At 54.3% G+C, this 13,974-nt stretch overlaps 1 protein-coding gene across 3 annotated transcripts in view; it reads left to right on the top strand.

The window, feature by feature from the left end:
• LOC125949137 (uncharacterized) overlaps positions 1 to 13,974 on the top strand; it is a 55,477-nt gene that overhangs the window by 32,849 nt on the left and 8,654 nt on the right. For 2 of the 3 annotated variants that reach the window (XM_049675899.1, XM_049675907.1), the window contains 3 exons: positions 42 to 134; positions 11,194 to 11,487; positions 13,642 to 13,770. In XM_049675899.1, the coding sequence (XP_049531856.1) occupies positions 42 to 134; positions 11,194 to 11,487; positions 13,642 to 13,770 (516 nt within the window). Of the gene's footprint in view, positions 1 to 41; positions 135 to 10,382; positions 10,973 to 11,193; positions 11,488 to 13,641; positions 13,771 to 13,974 lie in introns of those variants that run through there. The other variant, XM_049675891.1, reaches the window with a different exon arrangement.

Genomic DNA, 13,974 nt, shown 5'->3' with positions numbered 1-13,974 from the left:
CGAAACCAATCAACCCAACCAACCCATCAACCAATCAACAGGTGCTCTGGCATCTGGATGCTTTCCGACGCTCCTTTCGGCAGCTACAGAGCCACGACTGTGGCGGACAGGATTGCATCTTCTGCGCGCTCAAGGTAAGTGCCGTCACTATCTCTCTCTCTCTCTCTTTCTCTAAAACCCCCCCATTCCTGAGAAGAATCCTAGAATATTTCCCCTTTCCTCGAAAACCCAAACCACTAACATGCAGCATTCGAAGAGGCGCGCGCGCGATTGGCGGACAAGCAGATCAATCTCACGTCGAGCTGCACAAGCGGTGTGCCAGCGACCAGCCACGGAAGTAGGTGTGAAAGTTTGATGCACTGCACTTGGAGTACAAATGGAGAGCTGCGTGCGTGCGTGCGTGCGTGTGAACGACGTCGAAGAGAAAGAAAAACCGCCCGCGAACACATTTCTTTCGAGTGAAGAAGGTGGAGGTGTAGGAGTGGAAAACGGAAAAAACCATTTCGATTCGGCGCCCAATACCTGCTAACCCACATTACGCAAGACACACACTCACACACACACACTGGTGCTGTGAAAATCGCCCATTTTCCCACCTCCTTTGCCGTAGAAGTAGATAATGGACGCATCGGTCAGCAGTCGTGGAGCGAGAGAAACGGAGAGGAACGGAGAGAGGCGTCATTTTCGACAGTCGTCATCACGCCCGGGCGTTTGTTGTGGTTCGCCCGGAGCCTACGCTACCTCACTCGACCCTCCCCCCTTTTCACTCTTTCACAAGCAGCGAGCGCATCATGCGTTTAAAACCGAAGAACGCACCAACCGAATTGTGTAGTGAAGTTTTTTTTACCGGCGGCTCCTTCTCAGGCAGCTAGGGTCCGTTAGAATCGAGTAGATCTATGTCAGCAGCAGAATCGAGCAGCGATCAAAATTGCATACCGGTAGGCGTATTCGATCCGCGATCGCTGCTGTTGATGATGTTGCTCGTACACACGCACACCACCGTGGGCGCTCTCCCGGCCCCAAACGGGCCCAAAGTGTAAAGTCAGCCATTTAATCTTAGCCACCCCCCCCCCACCCCCTTCGTTGCTTGCTTCCCTTTGAACCCTCGCTTCGCTCACTGAAAACGACGCCGTAAACGTTCGAACCGAGCAGCAGCAGCATCGGCCACATGGTTTTCTGCCACAATCTCTGGGTCCTCCCCTCTCCCCATTTCCCCTTCTAATCTTTTCGCTTTCGTTGCGCGGCCCCGTCAGCCGAATGTTCGAAAATGCCAGCACCGATCAGCGACCGGACGGACGGACGGGGCCGGGAAATGGGGGAGGAAAAAGTGGGGGGAGTTCGATCGGGACCGCTAAGCTTTTTATGCTGTTTTTCGGGCCTTCATCTGCGTGTGTGTGTGTGTGTGTGTGTGTGTTTGTGGAGAATGCAGCTACTATTGCTGCTGACGGTTTGCTGGCTTTCTATTTTGTTGTTTGCTCCAGAGACCGTCCGTCGAACGGAAAGTTCACGCGTCTAACGTCGGTCTCTCTCTCTCTCTGTCTCTCTCTCTCTCTCTCTCTCTCTCTCGTTCCAAGGGTCCAGGTCCCGGGGCCCGGTGCTTTGCAAAGAACGCAAAAAACGCCAAGAAAGAGCCCTTCGAGCCTTGAAACGCTTTACAGCTCGCCAATTCGCTCAATCCGTGCAGAAACACGAGAGACTGTGAGAAGGAGAGAGAGAGAAAGAGAGAGACAGAGAGAAGCAAAGGTGAAAAAAAGGACGAAGCAGCCTTCCAAGCCAGAAAGGTCCGAGAGAATGCGAATGCGAGAGATGGGTTTGGGGGGGCGAAATCGCAGTTTTGGAAGACGCATTAAGATCTTACGGGCATCACCATTGCGCAAACAAACACTTACGCACCACACACACGTACACACGCACGTACACGGCACGTAAAGCGCACACACACACAGGATGTGTGCGGGCGCATTTGCTGGGACACTGGACTCTGAACCCTGGGGAAGAATTAAATTGAAGCGAACACCTCCGCTACCTCGGTTGCCGCCACCAGACTCCAGGCGGCTGCAATCTGTCGCAGGTCGCAGGCTTCAGTATGTACATGTGTGTGTGTGCACATGTTTACTGATCAAGCTAAGAGCAAGCATCCCGCAAATAGCGTTTTCAGCTATTATTAACACAAGATAAGACGCTAGGGCGCAAATGGTCCCCTCTTTGGTCCGATCTGAAACGGATGTGTGTGTGTGTGTGTGCCTTGTAACCCACTACCACCCCCTCCTGCTCGAGCTCACATCAATGTTAATGCTCACATTGACAACCCCCCATACAACCCTGCTGTTGCTGTATAGCCGGACGGACACCTGTATGTATGTGTTGTACATTCCGTTGGGTGTTGTTCGTAGCTCCCGCTGGCTGGCTCGGTATTCGATTGCGCGGGTGTGTGGAGAGCGCGATGTAACACGAGCCACGAGCCAAGCCACGAGGTACGGGGCGACGGGGTGGGTGGAAGGGTAGGTATCAAGAGCTAGCTGGCGACAATCGAGGAATAGTAATGCGCCCCGACCGACGAAGCCCGCGAGCAGGAAGACGAGCAGGAATGCACCCCAGCACCCCGCTCTTTGTCGTTGAGCTCGTTGTCCGATCGGTTCGCCAACCAGCTGCTGGCCTACCATCAGCAGCAGCACACTAGGCTGGCTTCTCGGGGATCGTCTTGATACTCGTTGTCATCCCGTGGTATTCCCGCTGATATCCGATCACTCCTGGCGGGCAGTGCCGGATATGATACGTTGACGCTCTGCTATTATGGCGCAAGGACATCTGGCCTAGGGTCCAGGAATCCTCTAATCCAACCCCGGACACGGACACACACACACGCAGCACCCCAAAACTCGATTGTGCTTCAAGTATGAAGCACACCATTCGAGTAGGACTGCTCGAATCGCGAATCATGCGAGCAGAAAAGGCGAGGATACCTTACCCTACCTGGCGCGATCACGCGAGACGTGCCAGTCGCCTCCAGGGACCGTGCATCCAGGGAGGAAACTCGTGACGATGAATACCAAATGGCATGACTAGCCGGCCAGCCAGCCAGCCAGCCAGCCAGGTATAGGGAGTGATACCGACAGGGGTTTGCAGTACATCGTACATATCCTTCGATCCAATCCGATGACGTCAGCATCAGCAGCGTTTACCTGTTCGGTGTCTGGTTGTCAAGTTTTGTCCAACACTCTAGGTAGGTAGCAAAAATTCCAGGATTGATTATTGTTCCACAAGGGTTGATTGAGGGTTTTAATTTGGGACCTTCGCAGGCGCCCGCGTAACAGGGGTAGTGTTTGTTGCGATTTCCGGTCTCTGAGGAGGCCGGACGTAAATTTTTTCCTCTGTACACCAACGAAAGTGTTGTGTGTTTACCTGTTACTTTGTGGTTTTAATAATGCTTTCATGGCTGCATGCATGGCGCTGGTGACCTTCGATGCTAGAAGCCAACCAGCCAGCCAGCCAGCCAGCCAGCCAGCCATCATCTTCATCCTTGACACGCTACGACGCACCATAGAGAGAGAGAGAGGATAGCAAACGCTGACGACTTGGACGCTAAGCGACGAACGGCTTCGAAGCTCCATTTCTGCTGCCGTTTCCTGTTAAGAAGGAGGAAGAAGACTGGGTCTAGGGACCCCGGAGGATCACCGAATGTCCCCGTACGGTGTTTCGTCTTCTTCTTCTTCTTCTTCTTCTTCTTCTTCTTCTTCTTCTTTGTCTGCTTCTTGGCATCTTTCTCTCTAATGTGTCTAGAGAGCAAATGACTCCGGTCCGGCATCCATATCGTGGTGAACCGCTCCGTCCGTCCGGACAAAAAGGCTCAGACGTCTGCCTTTCTGTGTGTGTGTGTGTGTGTGTGTGTGAGAGTGAGGAGAGAGCCACACAAATCACGGGACATTGCGCACGTACTATACTGTGTTTGCAGAGGACGCAGAGGCGCGTGCGTGCGCCAAGGCGCAATTAGTCGCCGCCGCCGCCGACTACCATCATCACACATACACACACACACACACACGTAGGCAGACAACAGCACGATGCGCATCATCATCATCATCATCTTCAGCAGCACACGGAGCTCGAAGGATTCTCGTGCTCGTGCTCGTGTTTCCGTGCTCGTGTGTTGTGTGTGTTCCAAGGACAACAACTACTACTTGGGGCGGGGAAGGGGAATAATGCCTAATGCAAAATGTGAACGCACGTACACCTTCGCACACAACGGTGAGCGAAGCGAGCGAGCGAGCAATCGATCAGTGGCTAACCTATTCGTAGCTATAAAACTGACAAACCAAGAATAGGGTGGGTGGCAGGGGTGGACGAAGGTCCATTGGCATAAATCTCGCACCTCAGCGCAAATGGCAAAATGGTGGACGGTGTTGTGTACCTTTTTTTTCTTGTCTTTTCTTTCGTTTTTTCGTTTTGCCGCCACAAAGTTTTTGCGCTGCACAAAGAGTGGTGAGTTTATGGTGAGATTATGGCGGGCGTACGGGATTTCGAGTTTCGAGGAGGCTGCGTGCGCTGCCGCTCAGACGAAGCAGCAGCAACACTCTTATGTGGCAGCAACGACGGTCCGGACTGGTTCGACGCTCTCGCAAACGGCTGCGTCCGTTGCTGGTCCACTTCGTAAACCCCCGGGGTCCGATCTCTCGATCGCTCGCTCGGTTCGCTCTTAAGCTATGTACAACAACGAACGCTTATGTATCGAAACGGGAGGGGGGGGGGGGACTATTCTTTCTTTGGCTCGCGGACCCATTTACCGTCATCATCGTCATCGTCATCGTGGATCGTGGATCGTCTGCGTCATCCAGGGAGTGTCACGTACATCGTACAATGGTGGCTCAACTACAGCCACAAATCTCGTTTTTTGAATATAAGCGATACACACACACACACCTAGAGGTCCCCTGGAGCGTTTCTGATGTTTTTTCCTCTTCTACTTCTTCTGCTTGTCTCTGTGTGTTCTTCCTCGAAGGGATCGAAGCTCCGATCTTGGGTGGACGGACACACGGACAGGTAAGGGTGGAAGGTGGAAAATAAAACGGTGAAACAGGTAGCGCATGCGATAGAGAGGGGTGGTGGTGCGGTGTGGTCCGAAGGGCTAAAAGAAACGCAGCAAAAGCAGCAAACGTCAGCGAAGCAATGCGAGAAGAAGGTGAAAAAGTGGCACTAGGGTAGGGAGAGGAAGAAGCAGGGCCAAGATCTTGCCACACAAGGCACGTCTTGATGTGGAGAAGAAGAAGAAGTAGAAGAAGAAGAGAAGAAAATGATGATGATGATGATGAAAAAGCAGAAAAGGAATGAAGAAAGATGAGAAGAACACTCAGAGAACAGGAGACAGGCCAGGACAGACAAAGCGAATCAGTACGAAGGGGAGCGGCAAGCGAAGGAAAAAGGGTAGGCTAGGGAGAGGGCACACACACACACACACACACACACGTCGTTGATGGAGTGGAAGGTGGAAGAGAATAAAACAAGCTCGGCAGCGCTCTCGCTAATGAAGGGAAGGGAGAAGCAGAAGAAATCCCAAAGCAACAGCAACAGCAGCAGCAGCAGAGGAGGATAGAGGGGGGTGGGGGAGGGTGCGAAGGAAGGGTCGTGAGCGGGGAAAACGGAGAACGGAGCACCACGAACGAACGAGAACCGTCTGTGGGTCTCAGTCTTCGGTCAACCGGATTGCCCCCCCCCCCCCCCCCCCCCCCCCCGGGGGGAGGAATGGGTGGAGGAAGGGGGGGCAGGGAGGGGGGGGTGTTTGATGCACGATCAGCACTAAAGGTGAGCCACACGGCTGAGGCACACGGCGCGACGTCGAGGGGGTTTGGAGCAGAGAGGCTGGAGAGGATGTTTTAAAGGCTCTCCCTCCCTCCCGCTCGGACTCCTCCGCTTTACTCCATGCTCCACTTGTCCCTCTCCCCTGGTAGTCCTCTCTCTCTCTTTCAACAAGCTTTTAAGCCTCTCTCTCTCTGTCTCTCTCTCTACCTGCCCCCCCCTCAATGTTCACAACAGCATCTCGCGATCGCTGTGCGGCGTGAATAGGTACCAGAGGTAAGAGAGGAAGAGGGGAGAGGGGTGCTTTGAAGGGGTGCAATGGAGAGAAAAATTTTGAAATTGAATCGCGGACCTCGGCTACGGCGTACACAAGGAAGGTAGAGAGAGAGAGAGCGAGAGCACGAGAGCATGAGAGCGAGAGAGAGAGGTGCGCCTCCTCCGTGAACTTTGCCTCCGCGTTCTCCTCCCCCCCGAATTGGAACCGATCGTGTCGAAAGGGGTGGTGGTGTACAGGTAACAGGTAAGCTGGGGGGGGGGGGGGGCAGCGGGTGGCTTAAGCTAAATCTTGAGGGGAGCGCCTGGCCGCGAAGACGAAGAACGAAGAAGACGTAGAGTCCACGATCGCCATCTCAGGGGTGGAGGGAGGGGTTGATCTCTCGAACGAGAAACGAGTTTTGTGCCTTGCCTTTTATTTGCTGCGAACCCCGGCGGTAGAGCGGGGAGGGGTAGGGGTAGGGAAAGGGAAAGGGGGGCTCCAGCAACCACCTCCTCCCACCTTCATCGCATTCAGGTAAAGGGGAAAATTATACCAGCGACCGATCGGATACACACTCACCTCTCCGTCGGGGTCCGTGATCAGTGTCCGGGTGTCCGTGGTGAGTTTTGCTGGTGCTGGTGGTGGGTGTGGGCCACTCAGAAAAGCTCACGCTTCTCTTCTGATGGCCAAGATGGCGCGCGCGCGCGCCAGAGGTGAGTGTTGCTTGCTTGCTGAGGTGAGTAAGTGGCCCGTCCACCGTCGGGCCAAGCTCTCACTTCTGGTTGCGCGCTCGCTCGAGCTAGTCACGCCGGTCGGTTACGGTTGCTTACGCGAGGGAAACGCGCTCCTAGTGCGGCGAGAAAGGCTCTCTCTCTCTTTCTCTATTTCTCTTTTTCTCGCTCGCTCGCTCTGTGAGGTGTGCGTGTGAGTGTTTGTTAAGAGCGCGAGCTTTAGTGTAGTTGGGTAAGGTGCGGCACACACGCCCATCCTTTGTAGGAGCAGAGGTGCGCTCTCTGTCTCCGGTTTTTTTTTGGTGCCCTGAACGTGTCCTGCGGCTGTAGTGTCAAGTGTGTCCTCACGCAAGGAGCAACTGCTGTTGAGTGTGTGTGTTCGTGTGTGTTTGTTGTGTGTTATGAACCGGCAGGTGAAGCAGGTAGCAGAGCAAAGAAAAGAAAAAGGGACAACACTGCAGGACTGTACCTCTATCAACAGCTACGACAGCAACAGCAACAACAGCAATAACAGCAGCAGTAGGTCGCCGTTTGGCACTGCTCCGTGGGCTCTTTAAACGCGTCTCGCGCGCTTGTGAGGTGAAAGGCGACGCGACACTCTACTCCGGCACCACCTCCACCCCTCCGATTGAGAGGGAGTTTCTAAGTGTGTGTATGAGTGTGAAGGAACGGCGAGCGAATCGAATTGAATCGATCTCGCGAAGCCGTGTGAGCGATCAATCATCGAGAACACGGCGCGTGTGTGTGTGTGTGTGAGTGTGTTTACACTAGGCACAGTTAGGGGGAGGCTCACAGGCTCCCAGCTTCTGCACACGAAAAAAAAAGAAGGAGCCACAGCACGCTGTGCTACACACACACACACCGAGACCGAGACCGAGACCGAGTGAATGTCGTCTGCTACTAGCGCTCGGCGCGTACCGTCGGTGACGGTGACGATCGGCGTCGATCGACGATCGACGGCGTGTGGGTCGCGTCCGCTGCTACGCCAGCGGCCAATCTAGTGTCTAGTGCCCAGTGAGTAGCATCATACACAGCCAGCGTTTTGTGACGATACGATGACGATGAGCGATGAGCGGCATTTGTTGTTGTTCGGTGTTCGGTTGCCCGAGGTACAAACACACGGAGAGCGGAGGTCCTTAGACGGCGGATGATGTTAGTAGAATTTTACTTTAGGAAGAAGCAAAAAAAAAAACAAAAAAACCCGGGAAGCAGCAGCAGCAGCAGAAGAAGAGGAGGAAGTGTGTCACCCTCATCACCTACCACCCCCCCACTACGAGAGTCAACCCCCGCAACCGCAACAAGTGTCGCGGCAACGGCAAACAATCAACCCTCGGGCGCCAACCTTATTATGCGCGCGACTTCAATCAAAAGGGCCCCGTGGGGAGAGGGTGGTGTGCTCCGAAAGGGATGAAGCTTGCAAATGTTGCTCTTCGCTGCTCGGTGTGTGTGTCTATGTGTGTGTTTCTGCCGGTTTGACACCCTTTTCTGGGCGTTCTTTGTTGTTTTTTTTTTTACCAAAACAACCCCAAAAAACCACACACACACGCACACGCACAGAAAACCACAGATTGTTGTTGATTGTTATGTGGAAATTGTTGGGCTACTTAAACCAACCACAACACACACGTGCAGAGAGAGAGAGAGAGCTTCAATCGAACTCGTAACCCTTCGGCCCTTGGTCTGGCCTTTGGCAGCCAGCCAGCCAGCAACAATTTGATATCACCCCACTAGCTAGCACGATCATTTGTGCTGAGGTGTGCGCGAAACTCCGCGCAGTCGCGTCGTGTGGCGCGCGAGCGCTCGCGCTATTTACCCATTTTATGCGACGTCAACATAACAGTCAAACCGGGGCCCCGGTTTCAGTTCGCTTTTAAAAAAAGGCGCGCCGTACGCGTCTAGGTAAACATGAAACCAGCCCATGCGCGAGCGCGCGTGTGTGTGTGTGTGTGACAGTGGTGTGTGATGAGAAAGACAAACCTGCTCGGATGATGAACAAACGGATGATCGGTCCCCGGCCGACACCGACGCCGCGGCCGATGCTGGCTGCGATGCATTAGCAACTAGAGCGCGGAAGCTGCAACCGAGCGAAGGAGGGTGGGGAGGGGGGCCTGTTTGAACAGCAGCCAGCGGGGGGACGCAGAAGAGGCGAACCGCGCACGAACCGGCGACTGGTTTGGTGTCAAAAGCTTTCCAGCCTCTCGCCCTCTTTTCTGCTTGCTATCTCGCTCACTGTATCTTTCTCTCTCTGTCTCTCTCTCGCTCTCTCTGAACATTTGTCGAGTGCATTGGCCGCTCGATAATAGCCGTCATCATCCGTCCGAGCTCCACGCGGTATCGATTCTCGAACGACAGAAAGAGAAAGAGAGAGAGAAGGAGCTGAAATCGAGATCAACTTCTTTCCACATTTTATGCTAAAAACCAGTGTGTGTGTGTGTGTGTGTTTGCGTTTTTATGAGTTAAAGGAGAGGAGAGGCAGCCAGTGCAGCCGAGGGAAGGGAGGGATTTAAAATCAAAAGCCATCCGCTGCTGCTGCTGCTCTCTATCATAAAGAGATAAAATATGGTGACATTCGGCGGGATGAAATCTACCCCACAAATAAAAATGGGGAGGTTGGGAAAGGTGTAAAGGGGGGAGAAGGGTAATTTTAATGGAGAACGTGTTCTGCCACCGCGCGGTGGGGGCATTACGAGGGGGCCGCCGGTTTTTGATCGCTCAATCGATTCACCGCCAATTCGAATAAGGCGCACAATAATGACGCAGGGATTGAAGCCGAGCGGTTGAGAAGAGGTGAGGGGGGGAAGGATGCTCAAAGCAGACATGCCGGCATGCTGGCAGCGGACCAGCTAATCAACCGGCAGCGACGATTGGAGCGACAAATTAAAATCGCTCGCTCGTTAATCGTTCCCATCATCATCATCCTCATCGGCATCGGATCCACCGCAAAACGGTTATTGCCGCGAACGGCGATGCGATGAAGATCGAACGACTTGAATGCTGCCGGTGACGACGAACCGCCTGAACGCGCTTTGTCGCGGCGCTCAAAAAGGCGCTCGCCGATGCGCCCTTCTTCCTTTTTTCCCGTTCGCTTGTTTGCTGCTGAAGTGAAGAAGGTCACTACCTCTTCAATGGGCCATTCGAATGGGCAGGATCCTCTTTTTTTCGCACGAGTTTCCTTTTTCTTTTTTTGATAATTGTGCACACAGCATTGTGATGACGTCAGCTGGCAAAGAATTTCGAACACTTCCTGTATGCCTGTAGGCGCTGTCTGTCTGTCAGTCGAATCGTGAGGGCTCGTGTGTTAAAGGTTGATGATTCACCCTGAGTGTGTGTGTGTGAGAGTGAGGGAAAGCTTCATGTTTCTGGGGGGATTCCCGAAATGCTCGCTGAAGAATGCTGAAGGACAATCCGTCAATCCGTCTCGTCGTCTGTACCTCTCGTTCTCTCTGTGCGAACCGAACACAGCGCAGCGCACTCCGCACTCCGTCAAGTCGTAGGCGCGCTTCTCACCTCTAATTTCAACGTTCGTTGTTACGTTCGTGTTCCAGCCAAAAATAAAAAAACGCAAAACCCAGGTGGCCAACAACAAGCACACAGCTGAACAGACCTGGTGACACATCTTACACACACAGCCAGAATGATCAAATTTCGCTACAAAAGGAAAGATCCCGCTGCGTCGTCGACGTCGGCGGGATCAGCACCGAGTGCTGGAGCAGCAGCAACAGCAGCAGCAACAGCAGCGGTAGCAGCAGCGGTAGCAACAGCATCCTCCTCCTCATCATCGTCACCATCGCCCACGGTAGGCGCTCCCGGATCTCCTGCTTCTGCGGCTGCACCGCGAGAAGCATCGACGACGGTCGGAGCGCCCCGAGCTGGTGCCACGCTGCCCAAGCACCATCGAGCGGCCGCTGGGGCTGTTGCGCTACCACAGCAACAGCAACCACAGCAACCGCCACATTGTGATACGACGCTTAATGGTGGTGGTGGTGGTCAGATGGCGATGGTTGTGATGCCCGGTATGTACTACAACTGGGCAGCACACCAGCAGCAGCAGCAGCAGCAGCAACAACTACTGCAACAACAGCAGCAGCAACAGCAGTATGCCGAGCAGCAGGAGCTGCTGCTGAGCCGTATGAAGGCCGAGAACGAACATCATCAGCAGCGCTACGAGTACCTCTCCTGCATCGATGCAGTCGTTGTGAGTTTTGCCGAGTGGTCAGCGTGGGCACAGCACCGCAGTCTGCTTCGTCGTCGCCACAACCCCCCACACCCTCCCCTCTCCCTTACTAACCATGCCCTTCATCCCGCTTCAGCCCTCCGAACTCCGAACTCTGTGTTGCAGAGACCAGAGATCGCGCGCGCGCTCAGATGATTAATGCCTCTCTCTCTTTTTCTCTCTCTCTTTCTCGTGTGTCACAGGAGCTGTTCTCGCAGCTGCAGACGAGCTCGGAACCGGCGCTGTGTCCGGAGCCGTTGCGGCGGGCACTGGCCAGCGGACCGCTGGCCGGCCGTCGATTCCCGCTCGGCTGTCTGGGCGATGCGGCCGAGTGCTTCGAGCTGCTGCTGCACCGCGTCCACCAGCATCTGTCCGCGACCGATGGCGACCTGTGCGAGGCGCCACAGTGCGTCGCCCACCAGCGGTTCGCGATGCGCGTCGTCGAGCAGAGCGTCTGCGAGTGCGGTGCCAACTCCGAGAAGCTACCCTTCACCCAGGTACTGTACTGTCTCTCTCTCTCTCTCTCTATCGCTCTCTCTCTCTCTTGGGTGTTCTCCCCTGACCCAACTTTCACCTCTCTGCAGCAGCCTTCAACAGCAGCAGCAGCAGCAGTAATGGTCTTCTGATGAAACCTCTGTTACTCTGTTGCTGCTGCTGCTGCTTCGGTAATGGGCGTGCTCGTGAGCTCATGATGAAGTTATGTCGCTTATCGTCCACACACACACACCCCCCTCCTCCTCTTTTATCCTCCGACAGAGGTCAGGGAATCGGGAATTCCCCTCACAAAGGAAGGGGAGGACCGCTTCTTCCAGTCACTCATAATCCGCACGCAAGGCGCTTAACGCATATTCTCATATCAGGGATGTGTGTGTGTGTGTGTGTAAGGCCATTCACTCGCAGTCGCAGACTCCCCCCCCCTCCCTCCCTTCCCCGTGCATCAAGCCAATAGAAGCCGCTCAGCACAGTCCACCGTCTCGCTCGCTGTGTATGTGTTCGATCGCAATACCGTAGCGAAGGGTGTCTCGTGGGGGGGTGCGGCGCTTTTATGCTGATTCGTAATGGCAATCCCCCCCTCCTGCTGCCTCGTCGCATCGCCATGCAATGCGATCGCACCTCGGATTCGTTTTTTTTTCTTCTCTTCATCCAGCAGCAACCGGCCGCGCTAGTGGTGGTGGTGGTGGTGCGCATGTGTGTGAAGGGGGGTTGACAGCTCCGCTGGGGGAGGAAGGGAGTTGTTCGATCGATTGGGGTCGCCTAGCAGCAGCAGCAGCAGTAGAACATACAATGCAGGGAAATGACCCAATTCATCCCTTCCACATTGTGTCCCTTATGTGTGCGTGTGTGTGCGAGTTTGAGGGCAAGGCTACAGCGATTTGGCACCCTTTGGCACCTTTTTTTTGCAACCCGATTTACTCCGCCGCCACCAGTACACTGCTGCAATGCTGTCCTCCACTCACCATCTTTCGGGGTGGCTATCACCCCCCCGTGGTTTTTGGTGGTGGTGGCGCTTGCAAGAGAGCAACCAACCACTCGGGAGCAATTAACGGGTTTTTGTACAGAATTTTCCAAAATTTTCCAACCACCCCGCACCCCCCGCACTCCATCCAATGCGCGTGCTAATGAATTCAGACGTTTAATTGACGCTGCTGCCGCTCTGCTGACTGGTGACTCCCCCTCCCCCTGCCACATGCATGTGCCAGCGAGCCCGGCGGCTAATGAGCCCCCCCCCCCCCACGCCAGGGAGCTTGGGAAAATTTGCTAATGCCCGCTTTTCCGAAGGGAAGGAGGTGTCTTGCTTGCTGTCTTCTGGTTGCAGCGCACATTTTTTATTGCCGATTTGTTGTTGTTGTTGTTGAGCCTCTTCGGTCACCCTCAGGGTCACGATAGGCCGTCGCGCACTACTCCACTTCCACTTCCACCCCACTGCCTGCTGCTGGGAAGGATGATGAACTAGATTAAATAATAAAAAAACACAATCTCAGATTCACACCCGCTTCGCACCCTTTTTCTCTCTTTCTCTCTCTCTCTCTGTGGGTTCTCTTTCGCGAGAATGGTTCCTAAATGGCAGAAGGGGCACCCCTGCGATACACTACCACCTTCGAGAGTTCAGCAACCCCCCCATGCCTCTGCCGAGCAAGACAAATAAAACTGTAACGCTTCACTCCAAGCGGAAGGTTTTGCATTTTTTTTCTTCTCCCCCCTCTCGCCAATGGAAATGTCCATCCAATTCCCACACTCACCCCTCACCGCATGCCCCCGTCTCTCCCTCTCTCTTAACATGACGCATAAATTAGGCGCGCGCAGAAACACCCCCTCGGGGAAAATGAAGTCATTTCCACGCCAGCCAGCCAGCCTCAGCAGCAGCAGCAGCAGCAGCAGAAAAGTTAGGTTAGGGGTCGGCTCGCTGGCTCGCTGACTGGCTGTGTGTCGAGTTAAAGATGGTCTTGATGATATGATAAGCCGCACAGCCCCTCCCCTATAGATAAGCTTGCACAGCGGGTCGCTGAACTCTCGCAACGCAAACGAGAACGAGCTATGCAGCCGGTTGCCGGACGCACATTTTAGTCGCCACCCTTTCCTTTATACTAATTCCGGTTCTCTCTTCTCTTACTTACCCGCTCTTTCTTTCTTTCTTTCTTCTTCCTTTCTAGATGGTCCACTACGTGTCCGCATCGGCGCTGACGTCACAGAACTCGCTGTCGATGCAGCATCAGCAGAGCATCACCTTCGGCCAGCTGCTGCGGAACGCCGGCAACATGGGCGACATCAGGGACTGTCCGGTAAGTGCTATTAGTAAAAACATGGATCGCACAGCACTTGCACAGTGCTGCACGAAGTGCTGTTCTCTGTTCAGAGGATTCAGGGTCCGTTGATGGCCGCCATTTTAAAGCTCACTGGTGTGCTGATGGATGATGCACCGAATCGAAGGTCACAGGTTTTTAATTGCGGGACTCCTCAATACGCTTCGTTGCCACGCTTTTGGC

The sequence above is a fragment of the Anopheles darlingi genome, chromosome X (assembly GCF_943734745.1).
Source record: "Anopheles darlingi chromosome X, idAnoDarlMG_H_01, whole genome shotgun sequence".
In the NCBI taxonomy this organism is placed as follows: domain Eukaryota; kingdom Metazoa; phylum Arthropoda; class Insecta; order Diptera; family Culicidae; genus Anopheles; species Anopheles darlingi.
Note: the sequence above shows the minus strand (reverse complement) of the source record. Positions and strands in the feature narration are given on the sequence as shown.